General features: G+C 37.2%; 1 protein-coding gene across 1 annotated transcript in view; it reads right to left on the reverse strand.

The window, feature by feature from the left end:
* The window catches only part of spred1 (sprouty related EVH1 domain containing 1), a 47606-nt gene extending 31254 nt beyond the window's left edge, over positions 1 to 16352 (reverse strand). The window contains exon 1 of the mRNA XM_028438728.1: positions 15601 to 16352. Coding sequence (XP_028294529.1) covers positions 15601 to 15632 — 32 coding nt within the window. The 5' untranslated portion in view covers positions 15633 to 16352. The remainder of the gene's footprint in view (positions 1 to 15600) is intronic.
* Positions 16353 to 22651: the final 6299 nt, after the last annotated feature.

Genomic DNA, 22651 nt, shown 5'->3' on the forward strand with positions numbered 1-22651 from the left:
ATTCGTGAATCTACAATGAGCCTCCGAACATGGGTCCAAGGCCGTCTGATTTAATCTGGGTCCTTACACAATGCAGTCGAATTAAGTTCTTGAAGAGGAATTTGGAAATATTGCACTCCGTTTAGAATAACTTTGGTTAATAAGTACACTGATATTCCATTTCATAAAGCAAGTGTATGAGAAAAAAAGTCCACACAAACAAAACAGATTATGTACAGCATTTTGTACATAGATAAAAAAAACATTAACTTTCCTTTATGTTATAAGCACACACAAATTTGAGAAGTTTCAAGATACATTTGTATGTAACTGAAATTGGACAGAAAATATTGGTTTGATGTCACTTATCAGTTTTAAAGGTGGAAAAATATCATTATCATATTGGTGAAAAAAAATAATTCAATATCGGTGGATCTTTACCTATCTCGTAACAATGTTGGGCAGGACCACGAGGTAGCTATGTTTAGCATGCCAATTTCATCGTTCAATGAAGGTTTCTCTTACAGCAGCTCTCATTAACTGCAACTGGGTCAACCAATTTGATAATTATAATCAATTGATTATGGAACTGGAGAAACAATAAATTACATTTTTTGGATAACAACTTCAAATACATGGTATTAATACGCATACATGGAGCTTTTTATACAACGCACGGCCAGGCAGGTGATGCTAAAAAAGAAAACATTAGCGTTAGTTCGTTAGCACTACTAAACGTCTAGTATCATCATGAAATGATTGAATCTAGTTCACAGTGTTTGAATTTGAATTTAACATCTTGTTTTGGTTCAGCCTTGAAATAAACACAGAGATAATAAATAAAAAAACTGAAAATTTACTGAAAAATTTAAGTGTGACTAACCATGCACTCAAGTTAAGCCTTAGGCTAATTGAATTTCAACCTTTCCCCCAATAACTGCAGTTTTCAGAGCAGGCCGTAAAAGAGAGTAATGTTTGTTTTGGTTCCTTCTCTGAAAATCACATTAGCAAAGAAGTACATTAAATATTACATATGTGTTTTTAAAATAATAATAAAAAAAACCCCAACAAGATAAAACTCTTAATTCTTTGTTAATCACAACAGAAAATATCGCATGTATTAAAAAGTGTATGCATTTATCTGTGTAGCCATACAATGTAATTGCGTGTTTCACACGACTAATACTAAGAGTGACTATCTTAAAAAAACATATATAGAATAAAGTGCCAACTGTATTGTGTATATTATTGTATTATTGTACTTTGATACTAACAATCTTTTGCAAGTTAAATGTCTAAACGTGCTTGTTCCTCATGGCATTACTCTCCACGACCCTTCACCTTCACTTAGAGTCAGATTTTTCCTTGATTAGATAACGTTGCATCAGGCCAGCGGAAATTACAAAGGTCAGGCCATGCTGAGGGCAGCGTTTTGCACAAACTCCTGGTAACATATTAAAGACTGAGAAAGATCAGACAGTTAACGGAAACGAGCAAATGAACTGAAAAGTGCCACTGCCTTCTCTCGACACTTTGCTCTCAGGGCCACCGTTTGGGTTAACCAGCAAGAAGATGACATCAACAGGTCTGAAGCCTTTCTGAAGAACATCTCGTACCAGTGAGAAATCAGGAGAGGAGCCAGAGAAAAAACACTAACTGGAAGATAAATTACATGCAATAAAACAATAAACTTTTGTCTGCCTCTCCTCTAACCTTTGGTCTCTTGCCTTCCACACCTTTGGCTAACTTATGTGCTCAGAATACTCGTCAGTAATTCAACTCAAAGCCAGGGGGGAATTAGGTCTAAACTTATTTTTGGTCTACATAATATGATTTTCTGGACCTTGGTAACAGTTCACCAAGCAAATGAATGCCATAAATTAGGAGAAGTAGATCAACTGTTACCTATCAGCTCTCATGTTTTCAACAGGTGATACAGTGATTTAGTGGAGTGGAGACCCCTGCAATTGGCACCTAGCTTGTGGTTTGCCTGGAAGAACCAGCAATTTTATGGTTCTAAACTAATGCTGAACGATTAACCTTAATCACATGGTGAGGTTTTTTCTTCTGTCTCCAACATGTTCGTCAATCAGAATTGCAGAGAACCGCCTTCCTGGGCTGCTGGCCAATCAGAGATGGTTACAGGACACAAGCTTGTATGCGCTGCAGTGAGTCTCGGTTACCACTCAGTTGAGTGCGCCAACAACTACACTAGGGCCCTATAAAATCCATGTTAACGGAATCGATCAATGAAAACAAAATCTACCGTTGGATGTGGAAATAGACAGAATCCGGTTGAAACGCTGTCACCTTGAGGAAAGGGGTGTCATCACTGACTCCTAAATCAGAGCCGACCAGTGCCCGCTTATCTTTAAGGTGTCTGTGGAGCTCCGTCCGTTTATCGTGTAGTGCTGCATTGCTCTGTGAGAGCATGATCAGCTTTAATCAGCTAATCATCTGGAATGAAACACATATGCATTTAAATGTATAAACTGTTCTTTAAAAATGGTAAATCGAAGGGTTCTCACTGTCAGAAAAATCACAACTAGGTTTTTTGTCAAAATCGTGCAGCCCTATTCTGAACCATTCTTCTTTTGATCTGAAAGTACCGGCCAGTTTGAATTATGTATAAGGTTTTAGTTCTGGGTTCCTACCACTCTAAATACATACATTGTTTTGAAAAGTAACCAATATGACCCCTTGAACTTAAAGTAAATTACATATTTTAAAAAGAGCATGCAGGCAATGTTCAGCCCTGAACTTAAGTTAAACCTAAACCAACTTCCACTTTTACATCCTTACAGAAACACCAATTTCCTCTGTACCTTAGAACAGAATTACACAAGCTGTACTTGATAATGGTGGTTTTAAATTTTTTAGTTGGCAGTAATAAAAAAAAAAAAGAGAAAACTGTGCTGCTGTTACACCCCTGTAAAAAAAAAAGACCCCAATAAAAGATGCGGGTGATGGGAGCAGAAGGGGCTGTCAGTCAGGCAGGGGTCCCTGGGGTGAACAGAAGGCAGGCGGTGGTGTCGCTCAGCCATGACCAGGGCACAATGACCAGGGCCTGACCCTTCAGGCCTACCATCACACACATGCCAGCAACAGTGACACTCACAGGGAGGGGGGCCAGGGCCCAGAGAGGAAGTAAATGGACATGAGTAAATAAATGTTTACATCTAGTCTAAAAGCTTTGTTTTGGAAAGAACATCAGGTTTTCATGTCCAAACTAAGAATTTAAAACTACATGACATATTTTCAGTTCTACCAAAATAATTAAAACAAGTTGGTAAATCTCTTATATTATTGGTATAATGAGGTTGTATTCTTCATTTTTAGTAACCCTTCATATTAAATTGAAGAATCGAGAAGATTGTTCAATACAACCTGCTACTTCAAACTCTAAATCCATAGTGGGAGAGTTGAGACAAAGGCGGGCCTCCCCGCCCCTTATTGAGAGTACACAGTTCACTGGACACACAATTGGGAGCGGAAGCAGATCAGCTGGCCTGTGCTTGAGGGAGAGGGGGTGGGTGCCGAAAGAAAGGAGCCCCGAGTTCTGAATTATTCCAAGTTATTCTGCCGGATGACTGATTTCATTTCCGACTAAAGTAGGAGTGAAAAAAGGCAGAGGGTCAAAGTATAGCAGAGGTTTGTTGGGGGGTGCAGATGATCTAGAGGCCAAAGTTTTAAGAACAAGCTCACACACCTGCTTTAGTGAGCAGTAATTACTCTTGGATAAATAGGCTTTGGTATAAGTTTAGTATTTAGTACAAACGTTTAAATCTATTGCCAAGTTGAGCATTTCCTTTCTGTTTTTGTTTATGACTTTAATTCTAAATAAGCTTCCATTTGACAACATTTGTAAGAAGAAAAGTATTGTAATGAACAAAAAGGTAAAGTCGCTATTAAAATGGCCTAAATACAAATTAAAGTGGAGCTTTGGTATGCCTTAGCGTGTCGCCCCATTTTGCCTTGCCCAATATCCCCATCATACAGGTGTTGTAATTAAGGTAAACAGGAATGCCCACCAAAAACTCACGTGGGTATAAGCGAACAAAGAAAAGTACAAAAGTCGGGCTTGGAAATGAAGGTTTTTCTCTGCGACTAGAATTTACAAGAACACAATATTACAAAATTGCAATTTTACTTAACAGACACTTTTATCCAAAGCAACATACAACATGAACAGTTAGGGTGAAGAGACTTGCAATATATCCCACAGTGATGGCTCAGGTTGGATTGAACCAGTGACCCTCCGATTACAAGCCTCCTTCCTTAACAGTTACGCCACCACGACCCAATCTGATTGGGTTTTTAAAAGCCCAAAGTTAATTATATCGAACAAGAATGTAGAATTGAATGTGATATTTAAAGGGCCATACAACAACAGTGGTTCGTACTTTGGCTTCACAACAGAGAAGCTCTAGATTTTATTCTGGTTTTAAATTTGAAATCTGAGTGTGAAGTTTGCTTAAATGAATTAAGAATGAATGCCAAGTAGTTTAGTAGCTTGACATTAAATGAATGGTTGTCTCTGTTTGGTCTTAACATTCCCAATCAATGAAAAGCCATTGACTTCTTTGTTTGCAAACACTGAACTGTGTTGAAATTGACAGATCTTGGTGCACTTGCAAAACTGGCAATAACAAATGTAGATGTTCTTACAAAAGCCGAACAACTTTAATGTAAATTTCACAAAGCCAACCTAAAAAAAACACCAAAGAAAACAGATAACATTTTTCCACAAGTTAGCAAAGAGATTTGTAAATGAAAACTACAATATTCTTGATGTGGGAAGAAATGAAAGGGATGATGGAGGAGTATGTGTTGAGCAGGCAGGCCTGAGAGTCAATGCTAGCTTCAGCAGTGTGTGGTGGTGAAGGAGGATCCTGGGACAACCATTTCCTAAGTGGACAAAGTGGCCGTTTGTCTGCTGCTCCAGCCCACGGCTCGCTTGGCTCCAGTATGCCATCATGCTTTGCTCCTGTCGAAGCCTTGGGTTTCCCACCCCGATTGGGAGTGGTGGAGAGAAGGGTGAGGGGGGGTGAGGGGGGCAGTGTAAGAAAGAAGGAAGAGAGGGAGAGTATGAAGAGAGGAAAGAGAAAGGATGTGGCCTGAGCCCTGGGTCCTCGCCAAGTCACCCTCCCTTTCCTCCGCTCCGTCTCCCCATCTACCCAACCCCTCCCCGGCTACCTCGCTCTACACAATGGCTGCTTCTCTGCTGAAATTTCACGTTATTGGATTCTGGGCCTAGAGTTTTGTCCTTCCACAATGTCCAGGCAGCGGAGCATGCTGCAGGGGAGACACTCTGTGCAAGCTAAAAGCTGGAAAACCATTGCTACTTTCATTAGCATCAGAAAAGGGGGGAAAGCTCACCCCACACCACCACCTCTTGTTTTTTAGGCAAACACCCCCTATTCCTGCCCATCTCTCTCTCCTGGATCGAAACTGGAGGAAGGATGTCAAGCTCAGTCAAGCTTCACTAGACCACTTTGAATTGTAAGACTTTTGAGGTGGTGAAAATTCTTTTAAATATGGGGGAAATAAATACAAGCTTCTTACCTAAATCCGATTCAATAGATTATCCTCAGAAAGAAAAGCAATCACTAGGAAGTGGGAGTGGCATTAAGGACAGCATGAAAAGCAGTGGGTGTGATGCCTTTTTTCCCACTGCTGGTATAACAGATATGATACTTTGGTCAGGAATAAAAAAATCTTGAAAAGTTTGTTAAAAGATGCACTTGGTTCTAAAGAAGTACAAATGCAAGGTTTGCAGATATAACCATCTCTGTCAAACAAAAGAGTGTCAATTGAGAATTGCATCTATTTGGAATATTGCAAAGTGACTAGCCAATTAGCCACAGTTCAAAAGCAATAAAGACCAGAGGCAAACTAATGGGCACAGACATACTAAACTAAAACTAAAAACCAACAGGGCAGAACATGAACTCAGTTTAAGTTGTGACATAAGGCCAGAGCAGGCTTGTTTATTAGCTATCAATAAAAATAGAATGCCTAATGAAACAATAGACTAAGAACATAAGCCTGTGTGCATTAGCACCAGTCAAAAGTAATACACCTGCTATAGAAAAAGTCTTGAACGGAAAATATTTCCTTATCTTCCGTTAACACCTCTGGCTGCTGGTGAGTCATCACCCTCACAAGAACATTCAGCTTGGCGACCAACTGACTAAAAACAAATGGGACAAGCCTCATCTGCTCCCACACCCCACTGTGTCTTGATTTAAAATGTATCTCTATCCTACACAAGTACAAGCTCATGGCCTCATTGGCCACTTTATTAGACACACCTTGCTATTATCAAGTTGGATATCCTTTATCCTTTCAAAACTGCCTTAATTTTTAGTGGTAGAGTGGCAAAGACTGAAGAAAGCCTTTCTCAAAGAATATGGTTGAAACTGACATGATATCACAGACGTACTGCACGTACTTCACTGCGATCCTGATACACCAAGTTCTCAAAATCTAAATTAGGTTGAGATCTAGTGACTGTGGATGCCTTCTCGGTATGACTAAACTCAGGAGTCAAGAAATAATTAGGTATCTCACTAGAACATTAATATTAACAACAATAAATAGATTCAAAGAAAATAATTTACACATACAGATGTTTCACCACTTTAACTAACCACCAATATTAGTAAAGACAAAATTGATCAACTCTTTAATTCTAACTACACAGAAATCTGACCCAACTATCAGAATGTTGCAGCAGACCGGACATAGTAGAGCTTTCCTCTAATCGTCTAACATTGAGAAACTTTAGGACAGAAATGACGGATTTCCTTTCCTCGAAATGCTATATGACACTAACATGTATGGGGGAAACAAAATCCCATTTTCATTCTATTTTTCCAATAAAACCAGTCGCTAAATCTATAGCAAGTGTATTGAGGAGATGAACAGACAGACATTTCAAAAATCTCATAGGCACCTTGTAGCACAAAAGTTTTGCCTCAGTATGATAACACTGCAAGATTTGACACGTCATTCATATAGCTTTCTGTTTCAGGAAATAAACTGGCTGGTGCAAAACATGGTAGGAGTCAAGAATGCATTATCACTCCGGAAACATACAAAAGTTATTATTATTACCAGGAAGAATTAAATCGATCATTCTCCATTAGGTATTTTTAGCACGATTTCAGGAAGTTTAGTACACCAGTAATGACTTCATAAAAGGGAATGTTGATGATTCGAAATTCAAACAGAATTAGGGAAAATCTGAAACATAAAATTATAGGCCCTAAACATTCGATGCACTCAGAGCTGCTCTTCTACAAACTTCAGCTGCAATGACTGGTTATTTGAGTCACTGAAGCTTTTCTAGTAACCCTAAAAAAAAAAAACATGACCATTCTCCTGTAGCCTCTGGCATCAACAAGACATTTTGCTCAGACAACTGAACTGTCTGCTCACTGGATAGGATAGCAAACTTACATCCTGCTTGCATTTTAGAAAAAGCTACATTCAAGGGCAAAGGTAGTGACCAGCGTTTCTTTTTAGATCCCTTTGAAAACTCACATGCACAGATTATTGTCAATTTATTTATATGGTAGATTTGGTTTGAAGCAGTTTATCTTTACCATGTACCCATACCCAGATACACCAAGCTGCAGCTACCTGAAATGCCGATTAGCAGTTTGTATAGGGCCTCCAATTGTCTGTTTGAAAATTTCCTAAATAAGAGCGACGTTAGCCACAATGCTAAACATAATGGAAATGCGTGATATGGTCTCAAAACATGATTTGTTAAACCTTCAATTTCTGCTAACCAGCGAATTGCCTTCAAGCAGCTGTTTTTTGTACCGGTGTCTTTCCACACTCTTGTTTGAACACTGCGCATGCGCACACATATCAGTAGCTCTGCAATTTGTTTAAAAGTGTGGAGAAAATGTAAGAAGCCACATGATTGGCTGAAAGCAAACACACCTGATTGGCTGATGAATCTGTCAATCACTTTTATCAGCCAATGGTGACGTTCGTTGACCCGCGACGTCAGGGCAGTCTCAAAATTCACTACACACATTTCTCTCACAAATACACAGATGTTTCACAGCACAGAAGCAGTTTGTAAATGCACATTCAGCAATTTGCATCATCTGTGGATTTATATTACAAGTGTGCCTCAAAATAATATTTGTGAAGTAGAGCGTGTGCATTTACGAATTTTTATTACAAGTTTGCATAAAATATATATTTGCGAAACAGATCTTGTGCATTTGTGAATTTGAAATACAACTGTGAAACAAAGCATGTGCATTCGTGAAAAACCGTGCAAGAGTTAATTCATTATGATACTCTTCTGATTCCATATAACCGTACCTCCATGTCCGTGAGTGTTGTTCTCCTGTAGCAGAGGCTAGCGCACGCAGGCACATGCTCACATGCAGCTTCAGAGCTCTCAATTGTGTCTTTCTTATCCATTTATACGTATGATTTACACTGCAACTAACAGCAGAGCGCAACTGTTTACATTCGTATTTAAAAATGCAACGTTGAAAAGGGTTCGGTCTGAACTGCGGCACAGCGTAGTGATCCAAAACTTGTGTAATCAAACACACCGGTACGGTGATATATTAACAATTCATATCTTAACAAAAGTATATACCGGTATTCGATAAAAACCGGTATACCGCCTAGCCCTAACATGTAGCGATAGATTTTGAATGGGATTATCAGCGGAAATGTACATATTATTCCAATTTTCTGTGATAGCGTGCATGTTTTGGGAAAATATCATATATTTACACATATTTTCCACCGGAAAAGTATGTGTCACAAATGGACAAATATGTACAAAATATGTAGCAAGTTTCATTTTGTCTGTGCAATACGTCGCATCGCAAGATTTTGAAGGGAAATTTTGCGTGAAAAAAAGCAGATCTGCACACCAAGCTTTTGGTGAGACTTTTTTCATTTAATTTAACGATAAAACAGTATTCTAAAATAGTAATAATTTATCTCTATCCATTTCAGGAAGTGAATTCTGCAGTTTTCTGTCCATTTTCCATGATCATGAAAAACTTGAGGCCCTATGGGTGTTACAATCAGTTTTACCACGTGACATCACAAACTTACTTACATTTTGTCAGAATGACAAGCAGTATTTTTCTCATGTGACCGTAGTGTGCTGAGTTAAACACGTCTTTGGTTTTGCTTCTGTAATGTTTAGAGGAAGTGCTGGAAGTCACTTCTGTGGTTTACATCTGACATTTGGTAATTAAGGAAGAAGGAATTTAATTGGAATATAGATACCATAGGTGAGGACAAATGGTTTTAAATGTATTTAATACATTTTGATGTAGATTCATAGTGTGGTATTTGGGAAATTTAAATTGTTTGAACATAATTACACAAAATGTCTTCCTTTGTTCCTCAAAATGCTAGAATTTTTTCTTCATTCAAGGCCATTGCACTGTTTGTGTCTTAATTAACAATGGCTCTCTGTTTTAGCAGAGGGTTTGAACTGTCTGCAACAGAGACAGGCCTGCGAACTGAGCAGGCCTTGTGCAGAGGTGGACTGTGCAATTCCCATAGCCTGAATTGGGCCCAAAGTCTGTGTATTTTAAACTAGAGCCACTTCCCTCTTGTGATTTTCATTTCCTCTTCAAGTATTTTAGGAGCAGGCACAAACAGGTGTAAGTGTAAGCAGTTTAAAAACCTGCTGTGCTTGAGTGCTGTGTATTTTAGATTGTTAAAAATGGTAAACTTGAAGATGTGTGTGTTTTGTGACTCTCTCATCCTCTTCCCAGGCAGACACACTTGTTCAATATTTCTTTCATAGTCAAGGAGGGCCTCTGATGTTCACAGACCATATCTTTTATTGTGTATAAAGTACTTTTTGCACTAAGCATCAAAATTGTAGATATTGTTTTCAGTGAACATGATGAAGTCTGGGACTTGTTGTGAGCTCTTAGGTGCAGCTGGCTAAGATGGTTCTTTCCTGTGGGGCCACAGACATGAAAGAACACAGATGTAAATCCTAAAACGTGTGTCTTCGATTGAATTTCCAAAATGCTTTGAAAACAGGAAGGGCTTTATGTGTGTGCGTGTGTGTGCGTGCAGACTGAAGTGTTTATTTTTCTGAAAACATTTGGCTTGCATATGTCTTTCTGGCAAAAGACCAGATTCTTAGTAAGTTTAATGAGGGATGGATGGATAGAAAGAAATGCATTTAATATAGATAGAACCATTGTAGTGCAATTGTGAGCATGGGAAATTAGTGGACTGCCTCAAAATGACCTAATTTCGAAAACATGGAAAAATATTTTATTTGATGTTTTCAACCTGTTTTGTTGCTTTATTTTATCCTTACATTATTTGGTAAAGTAGTTAAGTTTCCTCAAATATTGAAAAAAAAGGGGTTTGTCTGAGTAGTTTTTAATTATATGACCTTTGAAGAGATGCTGATGAAAAAAAGTACCTACAGTTCTGCACTGTCTGATTGTTTATGATGTGTATATGACACTTATCACAAGATATGGCTAAACTTTTAAATTGTTGTCATACATGCAATGACAATTTTTTTGGCACACTTTTTCTACTACAATGGAGCCTCCAATTTACTGTGATAGCATGCATGTTTTGGGAATTTATCATATATTTACACATATTTTCCACTGGAAAAATATTGTGTCAGTGTCACAAATGGACAAATATGTACAATGTGTAGCAAGTTCCATTTCGTCTGTGCAGTACGTCGCATCGCAAGATTTTGAAGGGAAATTTTGCGTGAAAAAAAAGCTATTTTTTCTTTCCTAAGCTTGATGGCACCGCGCGTGTGGCGTTTTTTCATGCGTGTTCATTTTTGTGTCTAAGTTCAGACAGCCATCCACTCCCTAAATAATCAACACAGACACCAGCATCACTACTAATATATGGAAAATGTAATACTGTCTCTTTTTAAATGTTATACCCATGCACTTTTATACTGATGAACTGTTATACTTGTGAACTTTTTTAATTCAACAGACTTTACTGTACCTTATAGGGGTGTGTATTGCCTGGTAGGGGTGGGAACCTCTGGGTACCTCACGATACGATACGCAATACAAAGCTCACGATAACGATATGACGATACTACGATTATCAATATATTGGTCAGAAATCATTCTACAATAATCTATGACATAACAAGAAAAAAAAAAAGATTAAATGAAAAAATATAAATTTTTATTTTATATCTCTGAAAGACAATAAATTGAAAAGGTGTCTTATGAACAGTGACACTATTTTAGTGCAACATTTCTGTAAATAAGTGTCAACATACCAATGTAAACTAATAAGTATCTCTAATAGTGATTTCTGTAAACAAAAAAAAGGGTTTTCATTACCAGTGACACCATTATAATGCAAAATTCCAGTAAACAATAAATTGGTTCCTTCAACAAACAGTGATAAAATTTCTGTGAAGACCGACCTGCACATTTTAGTGAAAAAGCAGAAAAGGTTTTGGAAAATAAATAAATAAAAAATTTCGAAATTTTTTTAAATTGATAGTTAGCACAAGCATATTGATTATCAATGGTGCTAAAAATATTGCGATATCGTCGTATCAAGATATCGTCACACTCCTATTGCCTGGCATCTGGCGATACAATTCGTATCCCGATACATAGGCCACGATACAATATATTCCGATATTAAAGTATAAGGCGATTATTGCGATTTTTTTTTTAATATATGACTTAAGAAACAACTAATCTGTAAATGTGTACACCTTCATGAGAACATTATGTATGAAATATATAGTATTGGCATATTTTACACATAAAACATTGGCTTTAACATGCCATGTGCTAACAACGTCAAATAAAAAAAATAACATACAATCTGTCTGTGGTTTTTAAACCAACTTTGACTTTAGTGCAACTTAACTGAGGTATATGTCTAGAACAAATGAATGCAGAAAGTTAGTACTTTTTAGATTTTATTGAAAAAACACAAGCTGGTCAACATGCCCAGGTTACAGCACTTCTTTGTGCAGTTACAATGTCTCCTGCAGTGGAAAAGACTTTCCTGGTTGAATAAAGATAATAAAAAAATCGATATGGATGCATTTTGAATCGATCAGAGAATTGCGCGACGTAATATCGTGATAAATCGCTGAATCAATTTTTTCAACACCCCTAGTACCTTATGTTGTTTTTATGATGATTATGTCTGTTTGGCTTGAATCTTTGAAGTGTAGTTGAATGTTGTTAGGGGGACGTGCAATTTCGTCGTACTTGTGCAATGACAATAAAAGAATTTTATTCTATTATCATCTGTGACACAGAATAAAACCCCTTACCTGCATGTTTTGGGACAATATTACTCATTTCCATAATATTTTTTCGTCTAAAACAGATGGCTAAATCTCTAGCAAGTGGAGCATGTCAAATAGTGTACAAAATCTTGAGCTACGTGCTCTTGTATAATTTTAGCTCATGATCTCAAGCACATCTGAAGCACAGAAATATGAAAATAACAACAATAGTTCACTCAATTGACCATGTTAAGCAAGTTTTGAATGTTTTTACAAAGTTTACTAGCCAATAATGACAATAAATGAGGGAAAGCTGATGAAACAGAAGCAAAATGGAATTGGGTAAACTGATACGGAAATGGGTAATCTCTGAAAAGAAAATTAGGAAAATTTTAAACCGTAAACCGGAGGCCCTACACCTAGTTGTCAACGAAGATGCACAGGAAATGGTTTAGCTAGCAACACATAAGCAATTGCCCTGGCCGTAAAGCCTTGGCCCTAAACAGCTGAAGTAGCCATCTCCCTTTTGTCATTTCGAGACATTGATGAGGGTTGTTTGGGAGGAATGTGTTTGGAAAGTTCCCCAACAGCAGTGGGAGTGCAAAACAGCCCGCAGGTGATAAGATCACGACACCCACTCGGCAGATGAATTGCTGGGCTGCCACATCAATCATACAGATGGAAGGAGAGAACACAGAGGAATCACTGAGGATCACCTGAGTGCTGACAGACAATTCCACAGGACCACTAGAATGTGGTATAGCTTCAAATGTGTACGTTCAAAGCATTGGATTCCTCACTGGGTAAAATGGAAGAACGTTCAAATTAATTCCAACACTCAAAACCTGGTTAGTTGGGGATTCTTAAAACCAGTTGCATTATTATTATTATTTTTTTTTTTATTTATTAAAAAGTATAGAAGTAAAAGGGGGAAAATGGAATGGTTTAGTCCAATCACAGTACAGTAATTGTAGATGATGGTTTGAACTTTGAATCTTAAAAAAGCACAGATCTGACTAAGCTGCTAAATGATTAGCTGTAAATACAGGAAAAACATGACAATCACGAGCATCTGCCTGCACATCCTCTCATATCCGCCCCCCCCACCCCCCACTTCTCTCACACGATCCTAAACAACAAAAACGCACACTAGCCTTACATCAACGCATTACGCCCTCCAAACATCTTCACGCGTCCCAGACGTGACACAAACCCAAATCTCTCAAGGCCCTGTGTGCCTACTCGTCATCCCAGACTTGTGAACGTCTTAGCGCCAAGGCCGAGAAAACTGTTCTCATCAAAGGCTGTGATAGCGTACGCCAAATTTAGACGACAGCAGAACAGGGCTATTTCAGCTAAATGTGCAGAAACGACAACAAGCTGCTTGAGTTTTAAGGGCAAGCTGCAAGAAAATAAATAAATAAAAAATGTAGCGCTGTTCTCATAATCGTTATATTTATGATCGCTTAGATAACCGGATTTATATCAACTCACAAACTGTCTTTGTATGACAGTTTGTAATTTTTTTATAGCTTTCAATGTGTGAGTCTTCTATTACTAGTTTGTTTAAAAGTCTAAGAATTCCAAGATGCTATAATGATGCAACAGAAATTCAAAAATTCAATGTTTAAATTACAATGATTCTTTTGAAATATTTTAAACAACTGTGTCATCATGACCAGCAAATCAAACAGGCTACTACTCGGTTTTGTAGAAATAATAGCAGGCAAGGCGCAGTATTCTGTTCACTTCCCTAACTATGAATCATACCGCAGCACAAAAGCTGGTGGAATCATAGCAACAATGTTTGGATCACTTCGCCATCTTGGCTGCTGCCATCACGTACTGTAGAACAAACCGTGCACTAACTGTTGCCTACGGAACACTCATCATTCTTGGTCCTTGGCAGTGGGTCTCAAAGTTAGCCTCGACAAATTTGGAAAAGCTTTTATTTGAGTGTACTGTTTTTTTTTTTTCTTTCCTACAGGTTAAGAGAAAACCTAAACAGTCTTCATTTGACGCACACGTGATAGATTGTTATACAACAGAGGACAATTCAGGATAAATGTCAAAACTGGAGGAGAAATCATTATTCTAAAGCAAAGTATCCATGATGATGTACGTGCAATTCATTACAATTGAGGGGGAAAAAAACAAGAGTATTTTAAGGAGAAATGCGATCAAAAAAGACCAGTCAGAAGAAATGAAGGAAAGCATGGGTGTGTAGAGATCATTAGACCATGACAATGTAAATGGCTGAATACGACTTCCTCTGTGACACATAATACATTATAAAGGACATGAGATGTTATGGAAAAGACACAAATGTACAATAAAACCAGACGCCAGTGCCTAGAAAACACGTATTGTACAGTAAAAATGAGGAAAAAGTGAGCAATTGTGCGGTTGGTCGGTGCAATGCGAAACACAGTACAGTGCAGTGCAGTGCAGTGCTGTGAATGGGCAGGCAGGTACTTTATGAATGGAGAGGATCATGTGACCGCAGCACCTCCTGAAGCAGATATTTCTCACCGACTGTCAACAAGCGCACACAAGGGAGCAGCCCATTAAAACAATACCGGGGGAAAAGACACCTGAACCGGGCGAGAGCACAAAGCACGTCTGCGCCTATGTGGTTGGCTTAGGGCGTCAACGTGACGCCGTTTTCAAAACGCTTCTTCTTTTTTTTTTTTTTTTTTTTTATGAATGGAGATTGTGATATGTAAATGAGTGCGATTGAGAAAAAAAAAAATGGCATCTTAAAAAAGGCTTTGAATGCCGCAGTAAGCACGAAGGGATTTCATTAAAAAAAGAGGATTGGAAGTTGATAGAAACCATGATAGAAACGATGATTATGTTTTGGAAATCATGGCGGACAGCAGTTACACACCGATCGTGGCTGTCAATACAACGCTATCAGATCATTGTGAACTGAACAGGTTTCCATAGAGAAAAAATATATATATATATATATATATATATATATATATATATTAGTCTGGATTGTTGCGACCACATATATACAGTAACAATGCTTACGGATCCAGTACACGTATAAATACGTGAATTTAACTCATCCGAGCCATAGAATTGTGGCCTAATCTGGGTTTAACACAATAGACATTGAAGATAATATTAAAAAAAATACCTACAGCAAATATATGACGATCAGACACCGTTTGTAACGAGTAAACACGTACAGTAACGATCGATTTGAGGGACATAGAAAGCAAACTGTGATGAAATAACAACACTATCACATTTCTTGTGACGCTTAGTGCCCAAACTGTACAATTCCGTGTGTTTAAATGGTGATTTATCCAAATAGGAATATGAACAGCACTCACTCGTTGTTTGGATTTGTTGAATCTTCACTCATTTTTTTCCTCACGGGGACCCAAATCCTTGCAATGGCATCGACGACGCAGTGACGGCGGGATAAAATAGCACAATAATCACCATTTTCCCTATTTCAGATGGTAAGTAAAGGATGCACAAAGGGGCATGCCTGACGTCCCTGTGGAAGTGGAGCTAGCTTCAGCCTTTAGCTTTGCTGCCTGCGACAGGACTCGTGTTAAATCGCAAGGAGGAATGACAATCGGTGATTCATTTTATCCTCCGTGGAAGTAGAATCCAACCACAAAAAACACGCCGTCGACACCATAATCTCTTCCAACCCAAAAAATATAAAAAATAAAAATAAAGCAAAAATAAAAATCCCCCAGCTGCTGTGAAACGAGTATATATCCTCAGAAACGAAGGCAGAAGCTGTTGCAGACACTGAGGTTTGGCAGGTTATTTATGGCTGGCTGTCGAGCATCCATTCGCCAACTTCGGGTCCAGGACACTAGCACTTGAAAAAAAAAAAAAGAAAAAAAAAAAAAAGCAGCAGCAGCTTCTCCGTACAACGTGTCCGTTCAATTTGCAGTAAAAGCATCCAAACACAATGTGGGTGTTCAGCTGCTGGCGAGAGCTATCAAACACGCAGGGGGGAAAAAAGCACCAAATACTTGAAAATCCCGTGAGAAGTTGGTTTACATCTGCTTTAATCGAACTCCATTTTCAACTCGGGAGGGGGGACGGGACGAAACGTCGGAAAACTGGGCGGATGTGTCGACCCTCGCTTGAGAAAAATAGATCCTTCCGCGACGTAGTAAAAACACAACACTGCTGAGCTCAAACGTGCTCAAATACCACTATAAACGTGTGTTTTGCCGATACAGTAGTGAATATTGAACAGAACTCTAAACACAGCTGGTGAGTATTGTAGAACTACGTGCGTTTACGTCCAAAGTTAACCTAAAATAGTCCCCTTAACATCCCAAAAGAAGTTTCCCTTCAATCACGCATTGATACCAGAGGGAAGCGTCCGTGTGATAGCACGCGAAGTAGAGCATAATCTGTGGGGAGGACCTGGATTGAGACTTCGTTCATTACTACTTAATGTGTCGTTTATATTTAAAAAGGCTGGAATGCAGTTTGTTATGACCTGCAGTCTATTCAAGATCCTTCTGTAAGGAAGTGAATGCAGATGTGGAACCGCTGCAGCACGTGGAATTACATCAGACCCCCTTCATGGTTTCTGTGGCAAAAGCCAAGAAAGTATTATGATCATTTTGTTTTATTTATTTTTTATTTATTAAATAAAATAATTCAATATTTTATTTTTAAATAAATAAAATAAATCATTTTATTTATTTATAATAAATTTTCTCAATAAAATACATTATTTTATTTGTTTATACGGTGCCATTTTTAATTTTATTTCTAAATATAGAAGACAGTTGTTTGGTGCATAATTACTCTTTTGATATATTCATTATATATGAATTTATTCAGACATTGGAAAAACATTTTTTTAGATGATTTTCAGATTATTTGGGCCAGTCTTTATTGTCAAAACAAAGAATATATAATTTATTTATTTTGTTAATTTAATTAATTAATATATTTATTTATTTTTTTTAAAGAAAAAAAACAAACACATTTTATTCAGGCACTTTGCATGGCTACTCTATCACTACTGTTTGTAGTGTAGGTGTGTTTGAATGTGGGATAAACAATGTTTAAAGCACCTTCTGACTATTTATTATTAACCACACTATCAGTAGACTATTTCACCATTTAAGTCCATCAATATGTTGCAGTGCCATTTTTTTTTTTTTTTTTTTAATTTGTCCAATTCATAACTTCCGACTGCAATGAAACTAAAACTACTTTCTTATCTATTTCAAAATCTCTCTGAAGATGCTATAGTTAATGAAGCTACAACTGAAAATGGCATTTGCACAAATAAGTATTGAGCTGTAAATGATAAGCAAATTAAAAACTGTATTTATTAATAATAATTGTACATATCCTAGTGTATTGCACTGATAGTGTAAAAACTGTTGAGAGATCTTGAAATCATTTTCTACAGTGGCTATCAAATTAGTTCAGGAACCCCTCGGGTCCACAAGCTTTAGACTGTGAACCAGTGTCATTTGGTATATATAACTCTAATACAGATAGTTATCATTATATGTATATCATTTTGTTTCTCTTCATGAATCATCCCACACAAAGTAGCAGTATTATATACCCACTTCATCAAAGGGTGCATTTGCTAAGAATAAAACTAATATCTAGGACATCTGAGAGGACATATTTCAGTAAATATGTTGTAATATGGTCTTTCTTCCACAGGATCCTTGACTCTGATATCTTCAACAAATCTCTTGAATTTGACTTAACAAAACCAATTACCAGCAATGCGGTGTGTGCACTCCAGAATAAAAGAAGGACTTTTTGGAAGTAGGCCAAAATAAGTGATTTTTGAAACCAACCCAGCTGTGTATATTTAGTTTATGTATTTCTAACCTGCTTCTGCCACTCTTTGCAAACTTAAAACCACAACGTCAAGGCTGCCTAAATCTGCCTCCTACTGTATAAAGTGGTCCTTGGCCACAGCCATATCAATGACAACAATGTTTTATTTAATTTGAAAATAAAATATATATATGTCTGCCTCGCAAATGTCTTATGTGCTAATACCTCTTAAAAGTGAATCGTTGGTCTGGTTGCATAAGACTTGAATGCTATTGGATTTCTGTGCTGTGTGGAGAGGCAAGAGATCAGGGTAAATGATTCTGCCTGGTTGTCATAGTTACAGCATGTTGTGTGAGAAGTTTCATGCAGCTTGTGCCACAGCCTTATTGTGCTGCCATTTAAAACATCCATCTGTGTCATGGTATACATATGACACATACATGTAGAGGCTTCTCCGCACCTGCCGTCTTGACACATTTAAAAAAAAAAAAAGAAAAAAAGAGAAAAAAAAACCTTGATAGTTGATAGGATGCTTTATGCAAGTTGTAATGATTTGACAATGGATTTAAACATTCAATTGTTGAAATGCCTTTCCACCAGACATTTGTTTATATATCTATATATATATGTATAACAAGGACAAGACCACTTGTCCTTGTTACAACTTGTGTTGTCTTGTCCTCCATACCTGCTTATCCTTTAAAGCCTTTGGAGCCTATCCTGGTGGGCTCAAGGGGTGCTAGGTTAAGTATACTGACACATTATAACAGACAAGATTTGGGGCCACAATCTCTAAAACAGTGTTTCTCAAATGGGGGTACCCCTAGAGATACGCGATGGCACTACAGGGGGTACTTGTGAGAGAGAGAGAGAGAGAGAGAGAGAGAGAGAGAGGGGAACATTTATAAATGAAAGCATTAAAAATATGGGATTTTATAATGTTTATTTTTAGTCAAAAATGACAATTATACTAAATATTACCAGTAACACACAAAAGGACAACAAAGACACTCAATGAAAAATGAAAAATACACAAGATCACTACAACATACTTAAAAATAACAGAGAAACATACAAAATGACATGAAAAAAACAACAACCAAACAACACCAAAAACACACCAAATAAGAGAAAAATATATAGAATAAAGGCAAACTACAACAAAATACACAAAAAAACACACAAAATGATGATATAAATTATCTTGATTAGAACATGAATTGAAAATACAAGGGTCAGTCTTGGTTGCACACCAGGCGGGAGTTGACTGGAACTGATTAAAAAAAAAAACTGATGCAATAAATCTATTCAGGAGGCACTAAATACCGTTTCCTTCCACTTTTTTTTTTTTAACAAAATGAGATTCTTTAAAATGTGTGTTATCACTCATTCATTCCATCATTATGCTCTATAGGTGTTTTTTCATAATATTCTGAGCAAAATGTTGCAGTCGGACAAAGGGGGTAAAAGCAAGAGAAAGGGGGTACTAGAGTCAAAAAAAGTTTGAGAATCTGCTCTAAAATGTAATGTAATTATCAGACGCACAGAACACTAAAGGGCCTATTAGCTAAAAGGTATAGTAGTATTAGGTTCTGCTCAAGAAGGAAAACATATCAGTTTAAATAAAAAACTAAAATTAATCAATGAGCAAGAATTTTTCCCATCAGTGTGCCTTCATTCTGTATTCAAAGTTGAAGAAGTCAGCCTTCTTTCTCATCACACAACTATGGATGACCTCAGTGCATTTCCTGTGTTTTTCACACTGAATATCTCACAATGTAGAACAGTCAAACAAGAAACAGGATGTTCAGCTAGCAGTCGTCCCTTGACCCATCACACAGTCACTCTTTTTACAGGCAGTGGAAAAAGCTAACATTACTGTTCCAACAAGGAGCCGCAGAATAGAGAATGGGTATAGTTCAGCCACAGTTTGCAGTCACACTGGATATTTCAAGACTATGGCCAAAAGGTTCTGTAGAGAATACACTGATGGAACTTGAAACAAAGATAGTCACACATTTGATCCCATTTGGCTAATAGTTATGCAACAAACCCAAACTCTATGCTTGTGGAGTGTAAACCGAGTGTCTTTTTGTATCAACAGGAAGTTATTCAATTAAATTCACTGTAACTGCAAGACCTTCTTAATTGTACCGTGACATTTTTTCAATTACTATGCGTAGTACTGAACAACAACACCAAATCATTAAGAAGGGAATTTCTTGTTCCAATTGTCATAGAAAGTATCTTCTCTGTCTTTGTGTTGGAGATAAAGCAGACTGGTGGAACTGAAGGCAAATGTCGAGATGGCATTGAACATGAACAAACCTGGCCAAAAGGTGTGGCTCAAACACAGAGGTGCTGATTTTAATGGCCTGTCAGCTGAGCACAACAATGCATACCTATGATTACTGCGGGTTTGGCCTCGGAAGCCTGTAACTTTTAGGCAAACTAATTATGGGTTGGTGAGTAAAGAAGGTGTAGTGGCTAGAGGGGAAGGAAGTGTAAATGCCTTCCGGCGTGTTTGATGTGTCGTGAACTCAACTGTCTGTCTTCTTCTAACAGTGTGCATGACCAGAAAAAAACTGCAGAATCAAGGCAAAAGTTCTCCTGCTTATGAAGTTTAAAATCTCAGGTTACAAAACCAACAATGATGAATGGGAATGGTAGACATTTCTATATAAGCAGAGGTGAAAGTAATGAATTACAAGTACTCACGTTACTGAGTTGCTTTTGTGGGTACTATTTCTAAATCAGTCATTTTACTTGTACTTAAGTATGTTTTAAAATAAGTAATTTTTGCATTTCTAAACCCAACCGTGACTGAGTAAGTTATTATTTTTTGTTTTAAAATGAAATGACCAGACAACAATGAAATGTTGTAAACGTATAATGCGCCGCACCAAAACAGCATCGAATGCTGGTTATTTTCTCCGTTTTCATAAAATTAGCTCTATTTAGAGCCTGAGTTTTTTTTAATTATTATTTTGAATACAATTCACTGGTGTTATTATTATTATTATTATTATTATTATTATTATTATTATTATTATTATTATTATTATTATTATTATTTATTTATTTTTTTTTTAAACATAATTGTTCATGTTGACAAACCTTTTATTTTATACAGATGTCTTTGTGGAAAATACAGTTCCAATCTTGCACGATTTGGTCTCTTCCTTTATAACTTTATACATGAGCTGTTTTCTGTATGCTAGGGAACTGTGGCAAGGTTTATTACCAAAAATAAATCTTGTGGGTTAAAGTAGCTCAAAACTTTTACTTTGAGTACTATTTAATTGAGCTACTTTTTACTTGTACTTGAGTATTTCATGTATGACTTACTTGTACTTGAGTACATTTTCTCAATCAAGTAACAGTACTTCTACTTGAGTAGGATATATCAGTACTTTTTACACCTAAAACAACATATGGGAATACATGTTCAATTCAATAATTCGTATATCTATGTTCTCAATATTTCTAGTGTTAAGTTTACCTGTTGTGCCAGTTTTGATATCTCACTTAAATAAAAAACAATTGAGGAACTAGCTTACACTTGGCCTATTTAGTATACTCGTGACTCTGCTGCTTCCTATTGTTTGTATGGTGTGCGTGGGCTTAATTGAGACCTGATCTAGCCGGGGAAGCTGTGTTTAGGGTGAGGTGGACAGGCCTTTGTTACTGCCTGAGGGGTGTTTATTTGGGCGGCTTCAGTCGGCTTCCCTGTAATCATCATTCAGCTCCACAGGATAGAGGGAATTAATGAATGTGTTGGAGAGGAAGTTACAGATGACTATTTACCATACTCATGGGAATGAGAAGGAACAGCAGGAAAGACAGCAAAAGTTTGGTGTTTTGGGGTTTAAAGCCACATGTGGTTGTATGTGGCTCTCAAAGGCTGAAAGGGGAGGGGCATATACAGATGTAAAAATCCATTATACTACTTTGGTATTTTAGATGATACAGAAAAAGTTAAAATTCTTTGTTTAGTTATACCTATTTTTACATATTTTGCTACTGTGTGCTTTCACTAAGATTAATAACATTCAAGTTTGAGGGACAGAAACAGCAGAAACATGCGAGTACAGCTAGCTTTTGCACAAAACTCAAAAGAGATTGTCTGACTAGAAACAGCAGCAAAACATGCTAGTAACCCCCCCTCCCCCCCACCCTTTTTTTATTTTTATTTTTTAACAAGCAGAAGATGATGTTTTAATTGTTTGGTAATTAACCTTTGGAGTTAGAGGTCCTTCTTTACGATTTAGGGCCGCTACGCTAATAAAGGGATTTTGTTATTAAGTCCATTGAGACTGTCGTACCATCTGCGCTACTATCCAGCAAAGTTTTCTCTACAGTGGTTTATTTGAAATGGTATATATAAATATATTTTTAACGTGAACATTTTGGTTTTAGACACTGTTGACACTGTCATTTGTAAAAAAACTACACACATACACGTAATAAAACAACAACTATAGCCAGCAATTGGTTTCCAGTCCTGGGTGTAATTGTGAACTAAAAATGTGGACAAAGAAAGAGAATACATTTAGCAGAATAAATTAGAGGTCGACTGATACGGGATTT

The sequence above is a fragment of the Gouania willdenowi genome, chromosome 22 (genome assembly GCF_900634775.1).
Source record: "Gouania willdenowi chromosome 22, fGouWil2.1, whole genome shotgun sequence".
In the NCBI taxonomy this organism is placed as follows: domain Eukaryota; kingdom Metazoa; phylum Chordata; class Actinopteri; order Blenniiformes; family Gobiesocidae; genus Gouania; species Gouania willdenowi.